The sequence below is a fragment of the Phacochoerus africanus genome, chromosome 11, assembly GCF_016906955.1.
Source record: "Phacochoerus africanus isolate WHEZ1 chromosome 11, ROS_Pafr_v1, whole genome shotgun sequence".
NCBI classification, from domain to species: Eukaryota; Metazoa; Chordata; class Mammalia; order Artiodactyla; family Suidae; genus Phacochoerus; species Phacochoerus africanus.
The window spans coordinates 12,939,020-12,957,018 of NC_062554.1; the positions used below are offsets into that span (position 1 = coordinate 12,939,020).

Consider the following 17,999-nt stretch of genomic DNA (forward strand, 5'->3'; position numbering starts at 1 on the left):
AGTGCACAGTCACGTGGCCCCAGGGCCGCTGGGAAGTCTTCCCTCTGCCTCACCAAGGCTCAGGTGAGGGTATGGACCCGTTCGTTTGTCCCGTCACTCCTTCACGCGTTCCTTTCACCCGTGCGTTACCACCGAGCAAGGCCCGACCAGGTGGCAGGGCCGTGTCGAGTGCCGGGGACCCCGAGGCCATTGAAACTACACTTCCTGTGCTCACCTCGATAGACCTGCTACCAGGTCTGTGCTCTTAAATGTCACACCCGCTAGGCACACAGTAGGCACTTCAAGAATATTAACTCAATAACGAATACGACATGACAGGCATTCATGGGCTGAGACATTTTCAGGCATTATTTTATGGAACGGCTCCACTGCCCTTATGAGGCAGGATGGCAGAGTCGTGGTGGATGAGACTTCTTGGGCGCTTCTTCCTTTGAGAAGTGGGGTCTGTTGAAGCTGGCAGCTCTGTGACTGCTTTGAGCAACAGAACATGGCAGGCGTGACACCATGCCAGGCCCAGGCCAAGCCATTTAGGAGGATCAAAGGAGTCCTGTCTCACGGAGCCCCGAGCTGCTGAGAGAGAAGTACAGTTCCTTCCTTCTGTACGGAAGGCCATGTGGAGAGGCCCCCACACCGCATGAGAAGGAGAGGGACCCCACCAAGCCTAGCTTTCCAGCTGCCTCCTCCAGGAGGTCAGGCAGGTGAGTGGAGCCATGCTGGATCCTTTGGGTCAGCCCAGCCAAGAGCCAAGCACCACTGACGGCCTCCAGTCCACCCCACGTGGAAGGAGCAGAAGACTAGCCAAGCAGAACACTTCCTGAACTCCTGACTCACACTGTGAAGTATAATCAACTGGTGTTCTTTTTTTTTTTGTATTCTTAGGGCTGCTCCCGTGGCATATGGAGGTTCCCAGGCTGGGGGTCTAATTGGAACTACAGCTGCCAGCCTACGCCAGAGTCACAGCAACACAGGATCTGAGCCACGTCTGCGACCTACACCACAGCTCATGGCAGCACCGGATCCTTAACCCACTGAGCGAGGCCAGGGATCGAACCCGCAACCTCATGGCTCCTAGTCAGATTCGTTTCCGCTGTGCCATGACAGGAACTCCCCAACTGGTGTTCTTTAAACCTCTAAGGTGTGGAGTATTTTGTTATGCAGCAATAGATAATCAGAACAGGAATTCGCGACTATGTTCTCCAGTTGATAGATGAGGACTTACAAGGTCTAGGTCCACAGCTAGTGAGCACTGGAGTGGGGGTCTGAGCATAGGGTGTGTCTGACCCGAGAACCTGTGCTTTGAACAACTCACTCCAGTGAATGGACCACCACTTACACCCTCCAGACATCACGGCCAAACTTGCCTCTTCAAAGTAGAGAAGAGATAGAACCTATGACTTCCTCCCAACTCCTCTGGCGAGGAGGAACTTAATGGATATTTTTTGAATGAATTTTTTTTTTCATAGGCTTGGTATGCAGAGCAGATTTATATGGAAAAAATGGGAAATAGCTTTTATGGCATGTCTTGTAATGCTGTGCACTGTGCTGTGTGCTTCTCATATATTTCCTTTCCTTCCAACCCAAGGGGCATGAATTCTTATCCCAGTTGACAGAGGGGGACATCGAGGTTCAGAGATGTTAGGGACGCTGTCCAGCTAGTAAGTGTTAAGGCCAAGGTAGGAACCCAGGCCCATCTGATCCAAAGCCCACACCCTTCCCAGCTCACCACGCCCGTCACACCGCTTGTGACTCTAGCTGTCAGACTGGACATCCGTCCCTCTTAAACTACACTTCGTTAATTTTGTGCCGTCTACCAATGGGTATTAAGTCCCGGAATTCTGACAGAGTTACTCATTGCGGTAGGCACCTCCCCAGGCTTAGGTGATCTTCAGATGCACAGAACTCTGGCGTCACAGAGGAAGCCTTCCTCAAACATTTCATCTGGATCTTCAAGCATAAGATTTTGCTAGACCAACAAGAGGGGAGGAAGGCGACTCTGGCAGAGAGTTGTGCAAAGAGCATGTGCAAAGGCACAGAGGCATGGAGGGTCTGAGGATTTTGTGGAATACTGATAAAGACACATATATGTACATTCACACACACACACATGTATACTGAACATTAAATGTATATAATTAGGTTATATATGTGTATGGATATATAGAAGACGGTGTATATGAACCCAGGCCAACATGTTTGGTTCCATTTGGCAGTAGATATGCGTGGCTTTCTCTTCCAACTTAGTTCCATTTCCTAACTATTCTACAGAACATGAGTTGTGTGATAAAGCACAAGAAAGAAGAAAAAGTTGCCTGGGGTTTAAGCAGTGGATGTAAGAGGAGAGAAGATCAGTCAGGCACACGGGCACTGGCCAATGAGGCAAGAGAGAGAAGCTGGGACCACCTGCACATCTCAAGTTAACCCTCAGGAGAATGTCCCTGCTGCGGGTCCTCTATCTTCCTTTCCCTTGAAAAACCTGGAGGACCAGCTACTTTGATCCTATGTGAGAAAAATGAACACCCAAGAGGAGGGAGTGGCTGCCAGGCTCCAAGCAGAGAATCAGAACCATTGATTAGGTGCTGGCTTCTTTTGACCATGTGCAGTCATTCAACAAGCACGATGGAAATAACGGAGATTCGATTAAGCTACTCTGGGTGGGAAGACACACAATTATCCGCCTCTGTGATGAGAGGAAAGGAGGCATGCAGGGAAAAGTCACACCTAATTTTAAAGGCTGTCAACAGAAACATATAAATGAAGAGGCTGGGGGCAGGTTGGGCTGTATCTGTGAGAATTTGCTTTTGGAAAAATGATGGCACAGGAGCAGAATGGCACAAAAAGATACTGATTCTCTCTCACTGGACCCCACAAGCTCAGTGTGGGAATATCATAGCCATGTGCCGGGCAGAATCAGATGTGGGTACACTTTGCACGTACAGATCGACTTCACTTCCTTAAATGTGGTGTGACTTTTGTCCTCTTCCCAGATAAGGAATAGGAGTTTGAAGGAAAAAAAAAAACAAACAAACCTGTTTCCTGCTACTCTGAGAAATAAGGTGGACGATTAAGAGGCTCTAACTGTCCAGCCTGGAACGCATCATCCTCAGTTTAGGGAAAGTAGTGAAGGATTATGTCCCCCAAAGTCAAGTGCTTGTGGAGTGGCAGGATGATGGGTACATCTAATTTCTGCCTTTACATATCTTCCTGCGTTTTTTCCAGTGAGTTTATATGGTGTTTATAATCTTAAAAAATATATCATTTCCAGTTGGAAAAAATGGGAAGGAAGATGGCTGCAAAGTAAAGCTGACTGAAACGCCTGAGTTGAAAGAAACTTTCTAGGAGGCTGGAAGTAGGGAGAGGTGGGGGGAGGGGGGTCCAGGCCAGGAGAAGGCAGGGGGGTGTAGGAATAGCACTGCACCAGGGAGCGGGGTTCGAATCTCAGCTTATATGGACTGCCTGTGTGACCTGAACTAGGCACCTACCCTCTCTGAGCCTCTCAACGTCTCATATGGGATCACAATAACACCATCTAGTTCATCAAGTGGTAAGCATCACATCCTGTCACACATATGAAAGTCCCTGTCACCCAAATTCAAATGTACCAATGCGAGGGATTGCCAAGATTTTAGGAACTGAGGGGCTAGGCCAGCTGGAGAGGAGGAGAGGCGGGGAGGGACATGGCATTCACCGGGCACCCACCACAGGCCAGGCAGGCGGAGGGTGACCAGGTCACAGGAGGTGAAGGCAGAGGCGGGGGCCCAAGTCAAGCTCGGGAACCAGCTCCCTGCCACCTGCCAGCCCGGCTCACACACATCAGCGCTCACCCACTGTTACCACAGCCCTCTGCGCCAGCAGCATCCCCCAGGGTACTAAAGGGAGGCAGGGCTCAGCTCCTTGACCCAGGTCATAGCTTCGGTAAGCAGCAAGCAAGCCTGGGTCATCTAGGCTGCTTGATGCCCACTTTCTGCCCTACAGCTCATCCTCTTTCCCGCCGGTGGCAGCCAAAACACCATGCCCACACTGGCAGGACCCCAGCCGCAGACGCCTGGCCAGGGGGTCTCAGCCGGGCCGCCCCGCCCCTCCCGCCCCTCCCGCCCCGGCCGCGGCGCACCCCGCACCTGGTCTCCAGCGGGATGTTGCTGTTGAGCAGCCAGTTGTCCTGGGCGTGGGCCGGCTCCTGGGCGCCAGCCGAGGGTTCTCCGGAGAGCGAGTGGTCCGTGGGTGCTGGGCTGGGGTTGCTCCTTGGAGTGAAGTTGCCCCGGTTCAGGGAGCTAACGGAGGCCGCGTGGTGCTGGTTGGGGCCGTGGGCGTGCGAGAGCGGCGGCGGAGGCGTCCGGAGCCGAGAGTGGTTCTGCAGGCCGCCCGGGGGATCTAGGGCACAAACACGCCCAGTCAGTGGTGCAGGACGACCCCACAGGGACCACGTGGGAGCAGCTGGACCGCCCATGGGCACTAGCAAACGGGACAGGGTCATGCATCAATAAACACGTACTGGACAGGCATTTATTGAGCACCTGCTATTCTACTGCTGGAGATACATCAACCAGCAAAGTAACAAAAATCCTGTCCCTACTGAGCTTCCATTTTAGCAGGAGAGCAAGAGATAATAAACGAAATTTAAAAAACAAACAAACAAACAAAAAAACGAAAAGAGTAGCCTCCCATGTCACAAACTTCACAGCTGTTTTCTTTGCTACTTTTAGAGTATGGTCAAAACCAGTAGCTTCAGCATCACTGGGGAATTTGCTAGAAATGAAAATTCTTGGGCTCTGCCTCAGACTTCCTGAACCATGAACCTTTGGATGGGGTCCCGCAATTTGCGTAAACTCTCCAGGTGATTCTGATGCATGCCAGATTTTGAGAATCACTCATAATATACAATGGTACACAGCAAATGAAACCAACAGAATAAGAGATATAGGGTTTGCTAAGATGGTGATAAACCTGAGAAGGGGGCTGTGGCCTGTGTGTGGGTGGGAGACAGTGGCAAGATCTTAGATCAAATGGCCAGCGATGGCCTCAGCGAGACGCTGACTTCTGAGAAAAGGGAGGGAGTCAGGCTGGTGTCTGAGGGAATTAACCCTTCCCCCCCGACATTTCTTGAGCACTTACTATGTGCCAGGCCCTATTCTGAGCCCTCTTCCTGGGTTAATTCAGCTAATCCTCGAAACCCACTACAGAGCAGCTACTGTTTATAGCGCCACTGTACAGGTGAAAATATTAAGATACATATTTTGTTCACTTCTTTCAAGTACTTGCAACAATAGGTATTATGATCACCAAATTTACAGATGAAAAACTTAGACTGGGGCCAGGGAAGAAAACTGTTCAAGGGCACATGGCTAGTGGATGTTATTTACAGAAAAAATAAATAAATAAAGTTTCTAGTGATGCCACAAAGGAGGCAAGTCCAGTAGGTCAATCTTGAGTATCATCGGCCTAAGCTATGCTCACAGAAAGCCTGGGTTTTGGAAGCCAAGAATGTTATGGGGGTGAAGAAGGTCCGGAAACTGGATACTGTTCTAGATTCTGCCACTGATTAACCACACGGTCGTTGCTGTGTCCTGCAGGTTTATGCCCCTCTGAAATTCATACGTGGCAGTGCTGATCCTGGTGTGATGGTACTTGCAGGTGGGGTTTGGGGGTGGTCATCAGGTTTTAATGAGGACATGAAGGTTTGGGGTCATGATGGGATTAATACCCTTAGAAGCAGAGCCCAGAGAACTAGCTCCCGCTCTCTTTCTCTCTGTGCCATGTGAGGATATGGCAAGAAGGTGGCTGCTGGTAAACTAGGACGAAGACTTTTACCAGATGCCGAATCTGCCCGCACCTTGATCTTGGACTCTACAGCCTCCAGAACTGTGAGAAGTGAGTGTCTGTGGGTTAAGCTACCCAGTCTACGGTAGTTTGTTTTAGCAGCCCATGGTAACTGACTTGTGGTACCCAAAAGCGTGATGATGCTGTAATAAATATCTAAAAAGGTAGAAGCAGCTTCGTATCTGGGGAACGGATAGAATCTGTGTGAGTTTTGAGGTGCATGCTAGAAAAAGGCTTTGTTGCTGTGGAGGGATAAGTGTGATTCTGCTAAGAGCTCAGGAAAAAAAAAAAGAGTACAGAAAGCGTCCACCTTCTTAAGAGAATATATACATAATTATGTACAGAATATTAACAGAAATATGGACACTAAGGGCAATTCTGATGAGGTCTCAGAAATGAGCATGTTATCGCAACAACGGAGACGAGGCAATCCTTGATACCCGGTGGCAAAGAACTTGGCTGAATTGTGTTCGTGTTCCGGTGTCTTGTGGAAGATGTACCATGCTGTGGTACATCTGGAAGGGAGACGTTGTCAGCAATAAAATTAGATATTTCATGGAGGAGATTTCGAAACCAACTGTTGAAGGAATGGTTCCTCCTGGCAGTTTAGAGTAAAATGAGAGACGAGAGAACTGAATTGAAGAAAGAAGTGTTAAGCAGAAATAAACTACAACTTAAAGATTTGAAAAATTCTCAGCCTGCCTATCTTGCAAAAAAAAATGAGAAAGTGTGTACTGAAGAGGGTACCAAGGGGGATGGGGGGGGGGGTGACTGACCCCTTGGTAAGAAGATGGACATGGGTGTGAATGACAGTCCTTGTCAGCCACCCCAGAAGTGACACGGCCAATCTGAACCGACAGGGATGGAGACAGAATGAAGGATAGCTGTCAAACTTAGAAGCTACAGGACTGGACGATAAAGCTATTTCGAATGTGTGCTATTCTTCAAGACAAGAGAAGACTAGCCTTGAAGGTGATTCAGAGGTCCTCTGGGCCTCTGCCTTGGTTTCAAAAGGCCTAAGACTAAGAGAGCCATGGCCATGTCACACAACCTTTTTGAGCCTCAGTTTTCTCATCTTTAAAATGGGGGGGAAAGTGCGTTTTAAGGGAACCACAGAGCTACCGTAATGTCAAAGGAGGCAACCAATGGCAAGGAGATATTTCTGAAGTTCACACAATTGACAAAATATTCCATTTCCTCTCCAAGCCTGTATTTCACAGAGGAGACTGAGAGCTGGTGGACACTGGATCCAAACGGATCCAAGGCAGGTATGGGCTTCCGAAGCCTTCCTTGGCTCAGGAGACAGCTGTCTGGACATCATCAGGCACAATCAAGGGTGAGGCACTCTCAGCGTTATGGCTATTTTTAGTGGAAAAGGCATCACTTTCTGCTTTGGGGGTAACCTAGGTTTTTGTGCCCATACGTTATAAGGCAAATCTGGTGGGAGTGGGATTGGGTAGCAATAGAAGGGAAAAAAAACAGAAACGCATCTGAACAGATCACTTCCTGCCTACAAACTGCTATTTTCAGGATCATGCCCACACGGAGTCTACCAAGCCCTTCAGAATTTGATCCACACCTGTCTTTCCAGCCTTGTCTCCCAACAGCTCTCTCCCTGTGCCCTCCACTCCAGCCGCACCTTCCCCTCAGAGACCAAGAGATCTGCTGGGGCCACTCAGTAGCTGGAATTTCAATTCCAATGAAGATGGTCCCCAGGAGGGCCAGAGGATGTGAATGGTACCCTCTGCAGATGTGCCAGGCTATGGTCCTGGACCGGAAGGGAGAGAACAGGGATGACGGGAAGGGAGAGAACCTGGGAGCCAGTAGAACACGCAGAGGGTCCCACTCAGAAAACAGTCTTAGACCAGGGAGAAGGTAAAGGGTCATTTGTTTTGTGATGTGACCCTTAGGCCAGGGTCATTTATTTTGTCCAGCTGTCCTCAGGCAGCACTTCAATGGAGATATTTGGCGCCTAGGAGAGAAGCCAGCAGCAGCAGTGGCCTCCTGCGCTGCCTGAGTGTCCCTCCCCATCCTTGGTCTTTCAGGCTGCTGGCTGCAGTCCAGGCTACTGCTGTCCGCCAGTTATGAGAAGGCTCACAGAGAAGGGTGACCGAGTCTTTGCTCCTGGCCTCTCATGAGCAGTCAACCTTCCCACGGCATTTGACTTAATTGATATTAATAGTTACTGGCATGTATCTGAGCACATACTACTACAGGCACTTTCACAGCCTTAACTGCTCCAATGCTCACAATAGCCCCTAGAGGGCAGTGTTATTGTCAGTCCCATTTTATAGATGAGGAAGCTGAGGCTTATAAAACTAGTGTGTGGTCCTTTTGAATCCAGAGCCTGAATTCTGTGTACCAAAAGCATGGTGCCTTTGCATAAAACACAGCTGCCTGATCATCTCAGTCCATGGCCAAAGGCAGGGAAAAAACCCTCAGTGACGACAGCAAGCATTCAAGGTCTGAGTCAAGCCTACAGACACCTGCTTTGTGACTAAATGGGGATGCCAGGCTCTGGCTTGACAACTGTTTAGAAGCACTACCAATGGTCCTGAAAGATGAGATTTTAAGAATAAGCATCTAAAGGAAATTCTCCTTTGGAGATAAGGAATGTCCTGGTCCAGATCCATTCTGTTTTTTTGAAGCTTAGCTCGGTTGCCACCCGCTCCAGAAAGCCTGCTTTGATCTACCCTCCTCAAAGTTCTCTTTTCCTCCGTTGAATGCTAACACAGCAGGTAACTGGGACCACTTCCACTTTCCCTCCCCCCAGAGCATGCACTTTGCCTCTGCCGGGATATATAAAAATCCCTGCACCCTCTGTGCTGTTGATCACAGGTCCTAGGACCAAGCAGATGCTCAACAGAGGCTTATTGAGCAAATGGCTCATGTGAGTGGCCTGGGCAGTCTGCCCAGGAGATAAGGAGGGTGTGGAGGATATCCGTACGCCCAAATTGACAGCAGACCAAGTGGCTCTCTAGGCCGTGGGCCCAGGCAACCCTTTACTTACTCGCCGGGAACCAGAGCTCCAGATGCTTGAGCTGGGCTCTTTGTTTCCCCCGGTTCTGAGAACACCAGGAAAGGGGACTGTGATGTTTCCCAGGTTCCCCAGCGAGAGGATCTGTGTTTGGGGGCGCATTGGAAGTGTATGCACAACTCCAAAAAAGATGTGGCCTTTTCAACGAGCAAATGTTTTCTCTGGTCTGAGTGGAGTCTCCTTTCTGCTCCTATGGCCCTCTTTTCTCCCCAGTTTAGACTCCCATCTTTACAGGGAACTCAGAATCCACTCCCTCATCCACCGTGTGATGAACCCCCTTTCCGTGCCAGAACCTGGAAACCCGGTGCTGGAAATACACAGGCGAATGAGGTAGAGGTGGTCTGAGAGAGAAATCTCTTTTGATATCTGCTCCCTGGCTGGGGGGCCTCCAGGAACCCAGGTCACCTCCTGGTTCTTGGTCTGTGCACCTGCGAAGGGTGCACACGTTCCTACGTCAGCTCTTTCTGGAGGATGTCCTTTGTTCAGGTGCCAAGCACACAGTGGGTCCCTACTGCCGCCCGAGGGGATGGGCCTGTGTGCCATTCACCCCATATCCCCAGTAAATATTTATGGACTGTGACGGGGGAGGGGACAGCAAGTCGGATAGATGGACCTCTTGTCTGCACCAGCAATGGCTTCTTTCCTGCTACCTGGGAGTAAGCACTGGGACGTGTGATTCCAATTTATACCCTCTTCTTGCAGATCCAGTCACCGAGGATGTCTCTGAATCAAGCCCAAAGAGGAGTCACTTTTACCATGACACTGCACACCTCTGTCAGAAAAGGCCACTGGCTTATCTGAGTTTTGCAAGCCTGGTTTTCCAGGACGTTTTTTTTTTTTTTTTTCTTTTTTTGCTTACTACAAGTTCTCACATATATTTATAGTTGCTGGTTCCCCTCCGACACCTCAGCCATTTTTTCGTTTTATATGCACAAAAGTTCTGGACACCAAAGCCTCTGGCCTGTATCTCCCTGAACTGTGGTCATCGTGAGGCTTGTTCAGAGCGAAGAGCACGGCAGCAGGTAAGAGAAAGAGGCCAGGTGTGGATGTCAGACAACCCTGCGTTCAAGGTTTGGCTCTGCCACTTAAAAGCTGTGTGACCTGGATCAAGGTACTTAACTTCTCTGCAGCGTCAGTTTCCTTATCATTAAATGGAGACAACGCCCACCTTCCAGGGGCTGTTATGAGAAGTAGCTGAGATCATGTGTGTAAGGTGCTTATTAGCACAGTGCCTGAAATACAGTAACACTAAAAAAAAAAAAAAGTATTAATTCCACAGTTATGATAAAGCCATGCTGAATGGATAAGTTTGCTAAACTGTCACCATGGCAATCCCTCTATACAGCATTCACAACAGAGGCGCCAAAGCAAAAAGCCTTGAGCGAGAAAGAGCAGGAAAATGCCTAGCAGAAAGGTGGTCCTCTTTTGTCACCTTTAAACCCCACTCTGGACGATCCCACTGGCTTCCTGGAGCCCTGGTCTCGGGAAGGTGCCTGTAGCTCAACATGCAGATCAAAGCAATGAGAATGGCTCCAGCCAGGCACGCAGAACTAGACTGGACACGTGGGGTCTCCCTGTCTTCAAAGACGTGGGCTCCTTTCTGCGTCAGGCAAGCCTCTCGGAGCAAACCTGGGGGCCACTCTCTCCTAGGTTCAGGGTGGTCCCTGAGGAGAGGGCCCCTGGCACTGCTCCATCATCAGCAATGCTGAACAGGCCTGCTGTGGTGTTCAGGGACTTGCTGAGTTTCAAGATGAGGATGAGCCCTGGATGAGGATGAGGACAAACAGCTGATGTCTGGGGGACGGATGTAAAGGAACACACAGGGTCTCCCAGACCGAGGTTCAGACGTGGCTCCGTCTCTGACAAGCTGCATGATGCGGGGCAAGTCACCCAAGTTCTCTGCAGCTCTAATTACCTATAAAATGAGTATATGACAGTCATGTAAGGCAAGGAGGGAGGGGGGAGGGCTACTGTGGATCGAATACACACGGATCCAAAGATGGAAACAAACAAGGTCTCGGGGAGTGAGCGGACACAGGGAAAGTGCTTGCGTCAACGGCTGTCACACAGAGAGAGGTCCACAAGCACTGGCTCCCAGAATCCCTGTTAGCCTGAAACTGCGGCCCCTGGAGCTCCATGGAGGGCAGAATGGGCTGCCAGCCGGACAGTCCGGGTTGGGCAAAGGTTCATGACAAGTGACATGGGCCCTGTGTCTAATGGGTATTCTAGACAGAGGATATGTGGAGGCCCAGAGCCTGAGTGAGTGAAGCGGGCACGGGGTTGGCACGGGCACTTCTGGAGGTAGTGTGGGGTGGCTGTGAGGGGACAGTGGCAGGAGGCCAGCTGGAGACACTGGGAGCAGGCCTGGGTGGTGGTGGCTGCCTAGAGATGCTAAACCAAAGAACTCGGCCTTTATCTGTTGGGGGCGGGGGGGCGCACTCCAGAGGGGCTTTGAGCAGGGAGGGCCATGAGCACGCGGGCATTTGAGGCAGATTCCCAGTGCCCACATGGAGGATGGAGCAGGCTGCAGGCAGGACCCAGACAGACTGTGGGTGCCTGATGGCTACAAAGACGCCAGGAGAGCATGTCGTTATCCTGTTACAAGAGCACATTCACAAGCAAAAGGCATAAACTTCCAGGGTTTTGGCCCCTGCCAAGAATCCAAATGTGTCAACAGCCCTGCGATCCACGCCAGTGCCGGCTCCGGGAGAGGGTACCAGGCTGGGCGCCCACCTCCAACCCCGAGCACCAGCCACCAGGCGCCCGAAGGTCTCCTGGCTGCGGACTAAACGACGGCCCGGCGTGCGCTGTAGTCATTAATCGGGCCCTAAAGATTGTCAGATATGAAGGATGATGGTATTTAATTATCATAAAACACAGAAACTCCAGCCGCCTGGGAATGCCAAGAGAAAGAGTGATTTGGCTTCCATTAAAATGCCATCGACTACCACGGACTCGGGATGGTGATATAGCAGTGCTGAGAGCTTAGCTAATGAACCTTGGCCTCCACGACCAATTTAGAGAGCCCGGCAAGCTCTCTGTCACCACAGTCGGCAGCCGGGGTCTGAGGGCCTGACTTACAGACTCTGTTCTGCCTCCTTCAGGCTGTGTGATCTCGGACGATGGATGGAACCTCTCTGAGATGTGGCTTTTTCACTCGTCAAATGGCTATGGAAGCACCTCACTCCCTGGAGGGTCCTGGGTAAGGTCGGAGATAACTACCAGCGTTATTCTTCTGGCCTCAGAATGAATAAAAACAGGGACGTCCAAGTGGGAACCACTGGGTCTGAGCCTGAGGCCAGAGGCTGCATGTGTGGGCTGCTTCCTCCCCGAACCCGTGCTTTCTGTGTGTCTTCACTGCTGTGCTGTTGGTTCTCGGTCACGGCCAACGTGCAGGGATTCCAAAGGGCGCTCAGGGATGGGGCGCGCCCCCGGAGGCCGGGCTGCAGACCAGGGCTTCCTGAGGCTCCCCGCCCAGTGCTGTGCTCATGATGGGGAGTAAGAAAGCGCACCCCAAGGTCACAGTCTGGGTGCGCCTGCCCCCTGGCTCATTCCGTCGGGGCAGAACTGAGGGGCACGCACAGCCTGTCACAGTGCACGTGCGGGAACCAGTAATGAAGAGACAGCGTCTGAACCTAATGCAAAAGCCTCCTTGCATATGGTGAGTGATTTTCCAAACAGGACTGTCTGGAAATGGGGAAGGGGCTGTTTTCTGATTGTTACAGGGAAAGCACGCCTGGTGTTTGGTGGGTGGGGGCCGGGAAAGCCAGACCCGATGATCCTAAGAGGCAGCAGTTGGTCTAGTCCTAGTTCGTCTCGGATGGCAAACAGCTAATGCAAGAGTTTATTCCGTTTGCCTCCACCCTTGACCCCAGGTTCAATCACTCTCTGTCATGGGAGGTGATCACTAAGGACTGTGTCACCTGGGCTCCCTGGCCCCCTGGCTTCGACAGGGTTGGCTAACTGTTTGCACAGTGGGACACTGATGGGGCGGGGGGGGGGATGAGGTCACCTGCTGCCCCCTCCTCTGCAGCCCTGCTTCAGGGAAGTCGTGTCTCAGGCAGCAGCTGCATCCCAGTTGTTTCTCGGAAGAGGAAGACCTTGAACTAGGTGTTGAAGTGGAGACAGGGCGGAGGTGTATAAAGGGGAGGGAGCAGGCCTTCTTGGCAGGGGGCTGTGCCAGCAAAGGCCCCCAGGCTGAGAGACACAGGCCCCTAAGGCAGCAGGATGGCGTGGAGACAGGGACACAGGGAGTGGAGAGCTGTGAGAGGGAGGCTGGAGCCCTGGAGCCCGCCTCTAAGAGCCGGCAGCCAGAGAGACAGATTTTTTTTTTTTTTGTCTTTTTGCCTTTTCTAGGGCCGCTCCCGCGGCATATGGAGGGTCCCAGGCTAGGGATTGAATCGGAGCTGTAGCCACCAGCCTGTGCCAGAGCCACAGCAACACAGGATCTGAGCCGAGTCTGTAACCTACACCACAGCTCACGGCAACGCCAGATCCTCAACCCACTGAACAAGGCCAGGGATCGAACCCACAACCTCATGGGTTCCTGTTCGGATTCGTTAACCACTGTGCCACGACAGGAATTCCCAGAGGGACCGCTTTAAGGGTGTCAAAGGGCTCACTCCAACTCCCAGCCTTTTAAAACGAAACCTTAGAGTAGTCATGGGAGTGAACCAGAATGCTCAGGCTTCGTTCAAATGTGCAAGGAACTCTGTGTCCAGCAGTGGATGCTCTCCTAGGGTGGGTGAGGGGCGGGGCACGCTGCTGCTCTGACCAGACAGTTGGGGGAACAGCAGAGTGTCAGAGTCTCCGTTAGAGGCGGGAACAGCCTCACTCTCTGGTCCCAAGGTCATGGTAATTGACAGACAAATAAGCCGAGAGCAGGAAAAGCTGCCCATTCCAAGGGTGTGTAAGAACAACTTGGCAGGACCACCATCTGAACCTGGGAGAACTATCTCCCCACGTATGTTTAGTCAAACTTCATTCCTGCATGTGCCCCTCTCAGCTGCTGACTGCTGCGTAACCTTGGGCAAGGCAGTTAACCTCTCTGAGCTCCAGTTTCCCCAAGTGACAAACAGGAGGAGGAGGTGGTAGGGGTCCCCTCTAATTCTAAAATCAAGGCTGTTATCATTCTTCCCAGATGAACCTGGGATATTGGTTAATGATCAGCTGCTGGTGAAAGCTGGGCACAGCAAGTCGTGGACTGGACTCTGCCGTGTGATGGGCACCAAGGAGGCAAAAAGATGGACTAGAAGGAAAAGAAACATGGGTTTTTGTCCCCCCGCCCTCTCTGCTCCCTTGCTTTCCTTCCTTCCCCAAAGGTCACTCTCTACAGGCCTCCCTCTTGACACTGGAGACCCAGAGATGGAGTAGACAAAGCCCCTGCCTGTCAAATCTGAACCGACTGCTTGGAAAAGGTTGTCTGCTGCCACCGGGGACCTTTTCTGGGTACATGGCTTTACCCCGACTTAAAGCTGTATCCACCGCAGGGCAGAACTTGTCCTGGGAAAGCTTTGTGCTTGTCAAGTAAGTTTTCTTCCCTTCTGCAGTCACCTTCCTGCCCTTTTCAAAAAAGGGCTGACCCAGAAACGGTGAGGTCAAGTCCCAAATCAACAAGAAACCTTGTGTGTGCGTGAGTGTCGGAGGTGGCATTCTGCTCTGCAGGACGCTACAGGGGGCTGGAGCAGCCCAGGCAGCCCATGGAAACGGAGTGGGCTGCATTCACGGAGGTAATGCACTGGGCATGAGGGCGGTAATGGTCGGGCTGGCCGACCAGCTGGAGGGGCCCGGAGGAGGGACCCGGATTGGGGGTTATGTCCGTGCTCTAGGGGCTGATCCTCCCGGGTGGGGGTCTCTGCACCTGGTTAGTGCTTTCCTCAGCTTCCTTGGATGGGGAGGGGTTTAGCAACTGTGCTCCTCTGGGGGTGAGTGAAGGACCGATGCTTTAGCCTGGGACGGAGATGCGTCAGGGGAAAGGCATAAAGAAAGAGCCTGTGGCTGGGAGTCCAGCTGAAACACACCACATGCCTCACGACTAGTTTTCCAAGTCTCATCACTTATGCCACCCAATTCATAGCTAGGAAATTAAACACCCAATTACGTGGTGCAGTTCAGAGTCCTATGATGAAGCCCTGTTCTCAGATTTGTCATTAACTCACTCTGGGACTTTGGGAAACTCCCTTCCCCTCCCTGGGCCTCCACGTGTCTGAAAAAGGAGGTTCCTTTATTTTATAGATGATCTCCTGAGGTTCCATCCAGACTCTGAGTCTGATTGCTCAGGGCTTCCCTTGTTCCTCTCAGGGAATTTTCTGGAAAGAAGGTAATCGGAAAAGCACTACGGATGCATTCAAACAGCCAAAGGGTGGAGGAAGGACAAATCTGTGTGGCTCTTTAGGAGGAAGAATCAGGGCCAAGGGCAGGAGGTTACCCAGAAGGAGCAGTTCAAGCCCAGGGAACCCTTCTACGTGCCAAGCTCTACAATGCGCTACCTCTCAAAACTGTCAATGCCGTGGTTTTGAGTAACTAGCCTTGTTGTCACTGCTATGGCTTGGATTACTGCTATGGCTCTGGTGGATCTTTGGCCCAAGAACTTCTGTATGCTGCAGGCACGGCCAAAAAAAAAAAAAAAAAAAAGAAAGGAAAAAAAAAAGTGGCCATCTACAAAGCAGAAACAGACTCACAGACAGAGAGAGTCTGGGGGCAGGGGGTTAGGAAGTGGGATGGACAGGGAGTTTGGGGTTAGGAGATGCAAACTCTTACATTTAGAATGGACAAGCAGTGAGGTCCTACTGCACAGCGCAGGGAACTATCTCCAGTCTCTTGGGATAGACCATGACGGATGATAACATGAGAAAGGGAATGTATATATATGTATGACTGAGTCACTTTGCTGTATAGCAGACATTGTTACAACACCGTAAATCAATTATACTTTAAAACAAAAAACTAACTGTAAAGTAAAGCAAAATACACACACACACACACACACACACACACACACACACATGCATGGCCTATTATAAAGAATTACAGTATATCCACTACCAAGAGTGGCTAATTCAATTAAGAATGGACATTAAAAAATTGAAGTTAAAACAATGTTCTGGTTGGAAAAGGGTAAAAAAAAAGTGGCCTCTGTCTCTTCTCTGAACTTGAAGCCTCTGCCACACTAATGGCTTCCTGCTCCCCATCCCCCAGTCAGCCCCCAGCCTGTGCTCCTGATCTCAGTGTCACTGGCTGTTGCCAGCACCCCGCCCTCGTCATAGCAGGTGGCTGGGAATCTCCATGGCTGTTCTTTTTCGGGTTCAGCAGCTTAGCCATGACGACCAAGGGTGCTGGCTTTCCCCTTCCACATCCCCCCGCAGTCACTGCCTCAGGTCAGGTTCTCAGCAGCCAACACCTGAGCCAGGGCCATAGCTGACACTGGGGTCCCAGCCCCCAGGCTCACCCTCCGTCCCGTTCACAACCTCCATCAGCTGAAATGAACTTCCTAAAGGAGAATAATCATGTCACTCCCCTGCTATAACGCCTTCCAGGCTCCCCACTGCCCGGAGGATGAGGCCCTGGCCCAGTGCTCCAGGGCTGCACCTGGAGCTCTCCATTCCCCTCTGAAGGAGGTACCAAGGTTCTCAGGCTAATTATAAACCGCTCGTGAAACGGCTCACTGCGTGCCATTTCCTTCTGCACGGAAGGCAAGGCGTTCTTCATTCCTTTACCTGGTTAACTCAGATTAGCAATTACCTTCTCCAGGAAGGTAATTGCTAATCTGAGCAACCCTGCACCCCCACACCACCCCCTGTCCAGTTTGGGTTTGAAGCTCCTCTTCTGGGCTCTTCTAGCCCCCATGGCTCACCCTAAGTTATGATCCCTTGTTTGCATATCCGCCTCTTCTACCAGCCTGTGTGTGCCAAGACCGGAGGTCTTATCTTAATTCATCACAGGCTGTGAGGCCAGAACATGACTCCTCTCTCTGGGGCACCCGGCAGGCCCCCAGGTGCTGCCCCCGGTTCTTGAGGGGCATGGGGCAGGTTCTTGAGCATCCTGACCGTTCTCTTCAAACTGGACCTGATGCTTTCCAAACTACACAGGTTAGACAGCTGACCGCTGAGATGGGCATACACTCTTTACGTTTTCATCAACAGTTGAAGAAGCCATGCCAAGGAACTCAAGACGGTGAATCTCAAGGATCCCACAGGGAAGAGCCTGTTTTGTTGAAACCGACATTAGCAGTGAAGGGCAGGGTACTTTATCATATGGTTTTCCTTATTCTGCCCCCTACCCCCATGGCATGGGCCTTGCAGGAGGCTAAAGAGCACACAGAGGGAGAGGCGAATTCTCATCCGTCACATTCACAGCCGCTTTCTCCTGGAAGAGATGCCTAGATGAAGCGGCAGGTTGCTGGGACCCAGAGAGCATCTGTGTGTGGTTTAGGTGCCCTGGCTGAGGCTCAAGCTGCCTTGGTTTCAATGCCACGTCCTCCTCTTACACACTGGGACACACTACACATCTTTTTGGGACCCCAGTTTCACACCACTGTGGCCAGAAGGGTGAGTGCTGAGTTGGGGGGAACTGAGTTTGAAACCAGGTCCTACCACTTACTGGCTCTAGGGCTCTGGGTGAGTTTTTAACCTCTGCAAACCCTGCTTTCTCCATCTGTAAAGTGGGCATGATAGCACCAGCCGCTTCCTAGTGTTGGCTCGGGGGGTGAGCGAGACAGGGCACGTAGGGTCCTGGGCAAAGGACTGGCAAATAGAAGGACTAAGCTGAGCTTCGCTGTGTGTCCCTCACAGGGCTCCTTAGAATCGCATCGAATCACACTCCCCTTGGGCCGTGGGGTCTGCGAGGGCAGAGATCTGATCTGTCTTTTCTCCTAGGGCTTGGTCTTGCCGAAACCTTCACTTGCCTTCCCTCGAGAGGCTATTACGCTGTCAGCAAGTGGTGGCCGAAGGAAATGCATGAATGCCTTGCCCAGGCGGTGTCTTCAGGCCTAGGCACCGGGAGGCTGTCATCCAGAAGGAGAATGATGCTAAGCAGGGCTCAGGAAGGTTTCCTCATTTCACCTTCAGAGCAAGACGAAAGGTGGATTCTGATTCCCCCAGTTTACAGGTGTGGAAACTGAGCTTCACTAACTCGCTCTGCCTTTGCCTAT

General features: G+C 51.5%; 1 protein-coding gene across 1 annotated transcript in view; it reads right to left on the bottom strand.

Moving 5' to 3' along the window:
- TENM4 (teneurin transmembrane protein 4) overlaps positions 1-17,999 on the bottom strand; it is a 410,796-nt gene that overhangs the window by 237,476 nt on the left and 155,321 nt on the right. The window contains exon 3 of the mRNA XM_047751949.1: positions 4,116-4,368. Within this exon, the coding sequence (XP_047607905.1) occupies positions 4,116-4,368 (253 nt within the window). The remainder of the gene's footprint in view (positions 1-4,115; positions 4,369-17,999) is intronic.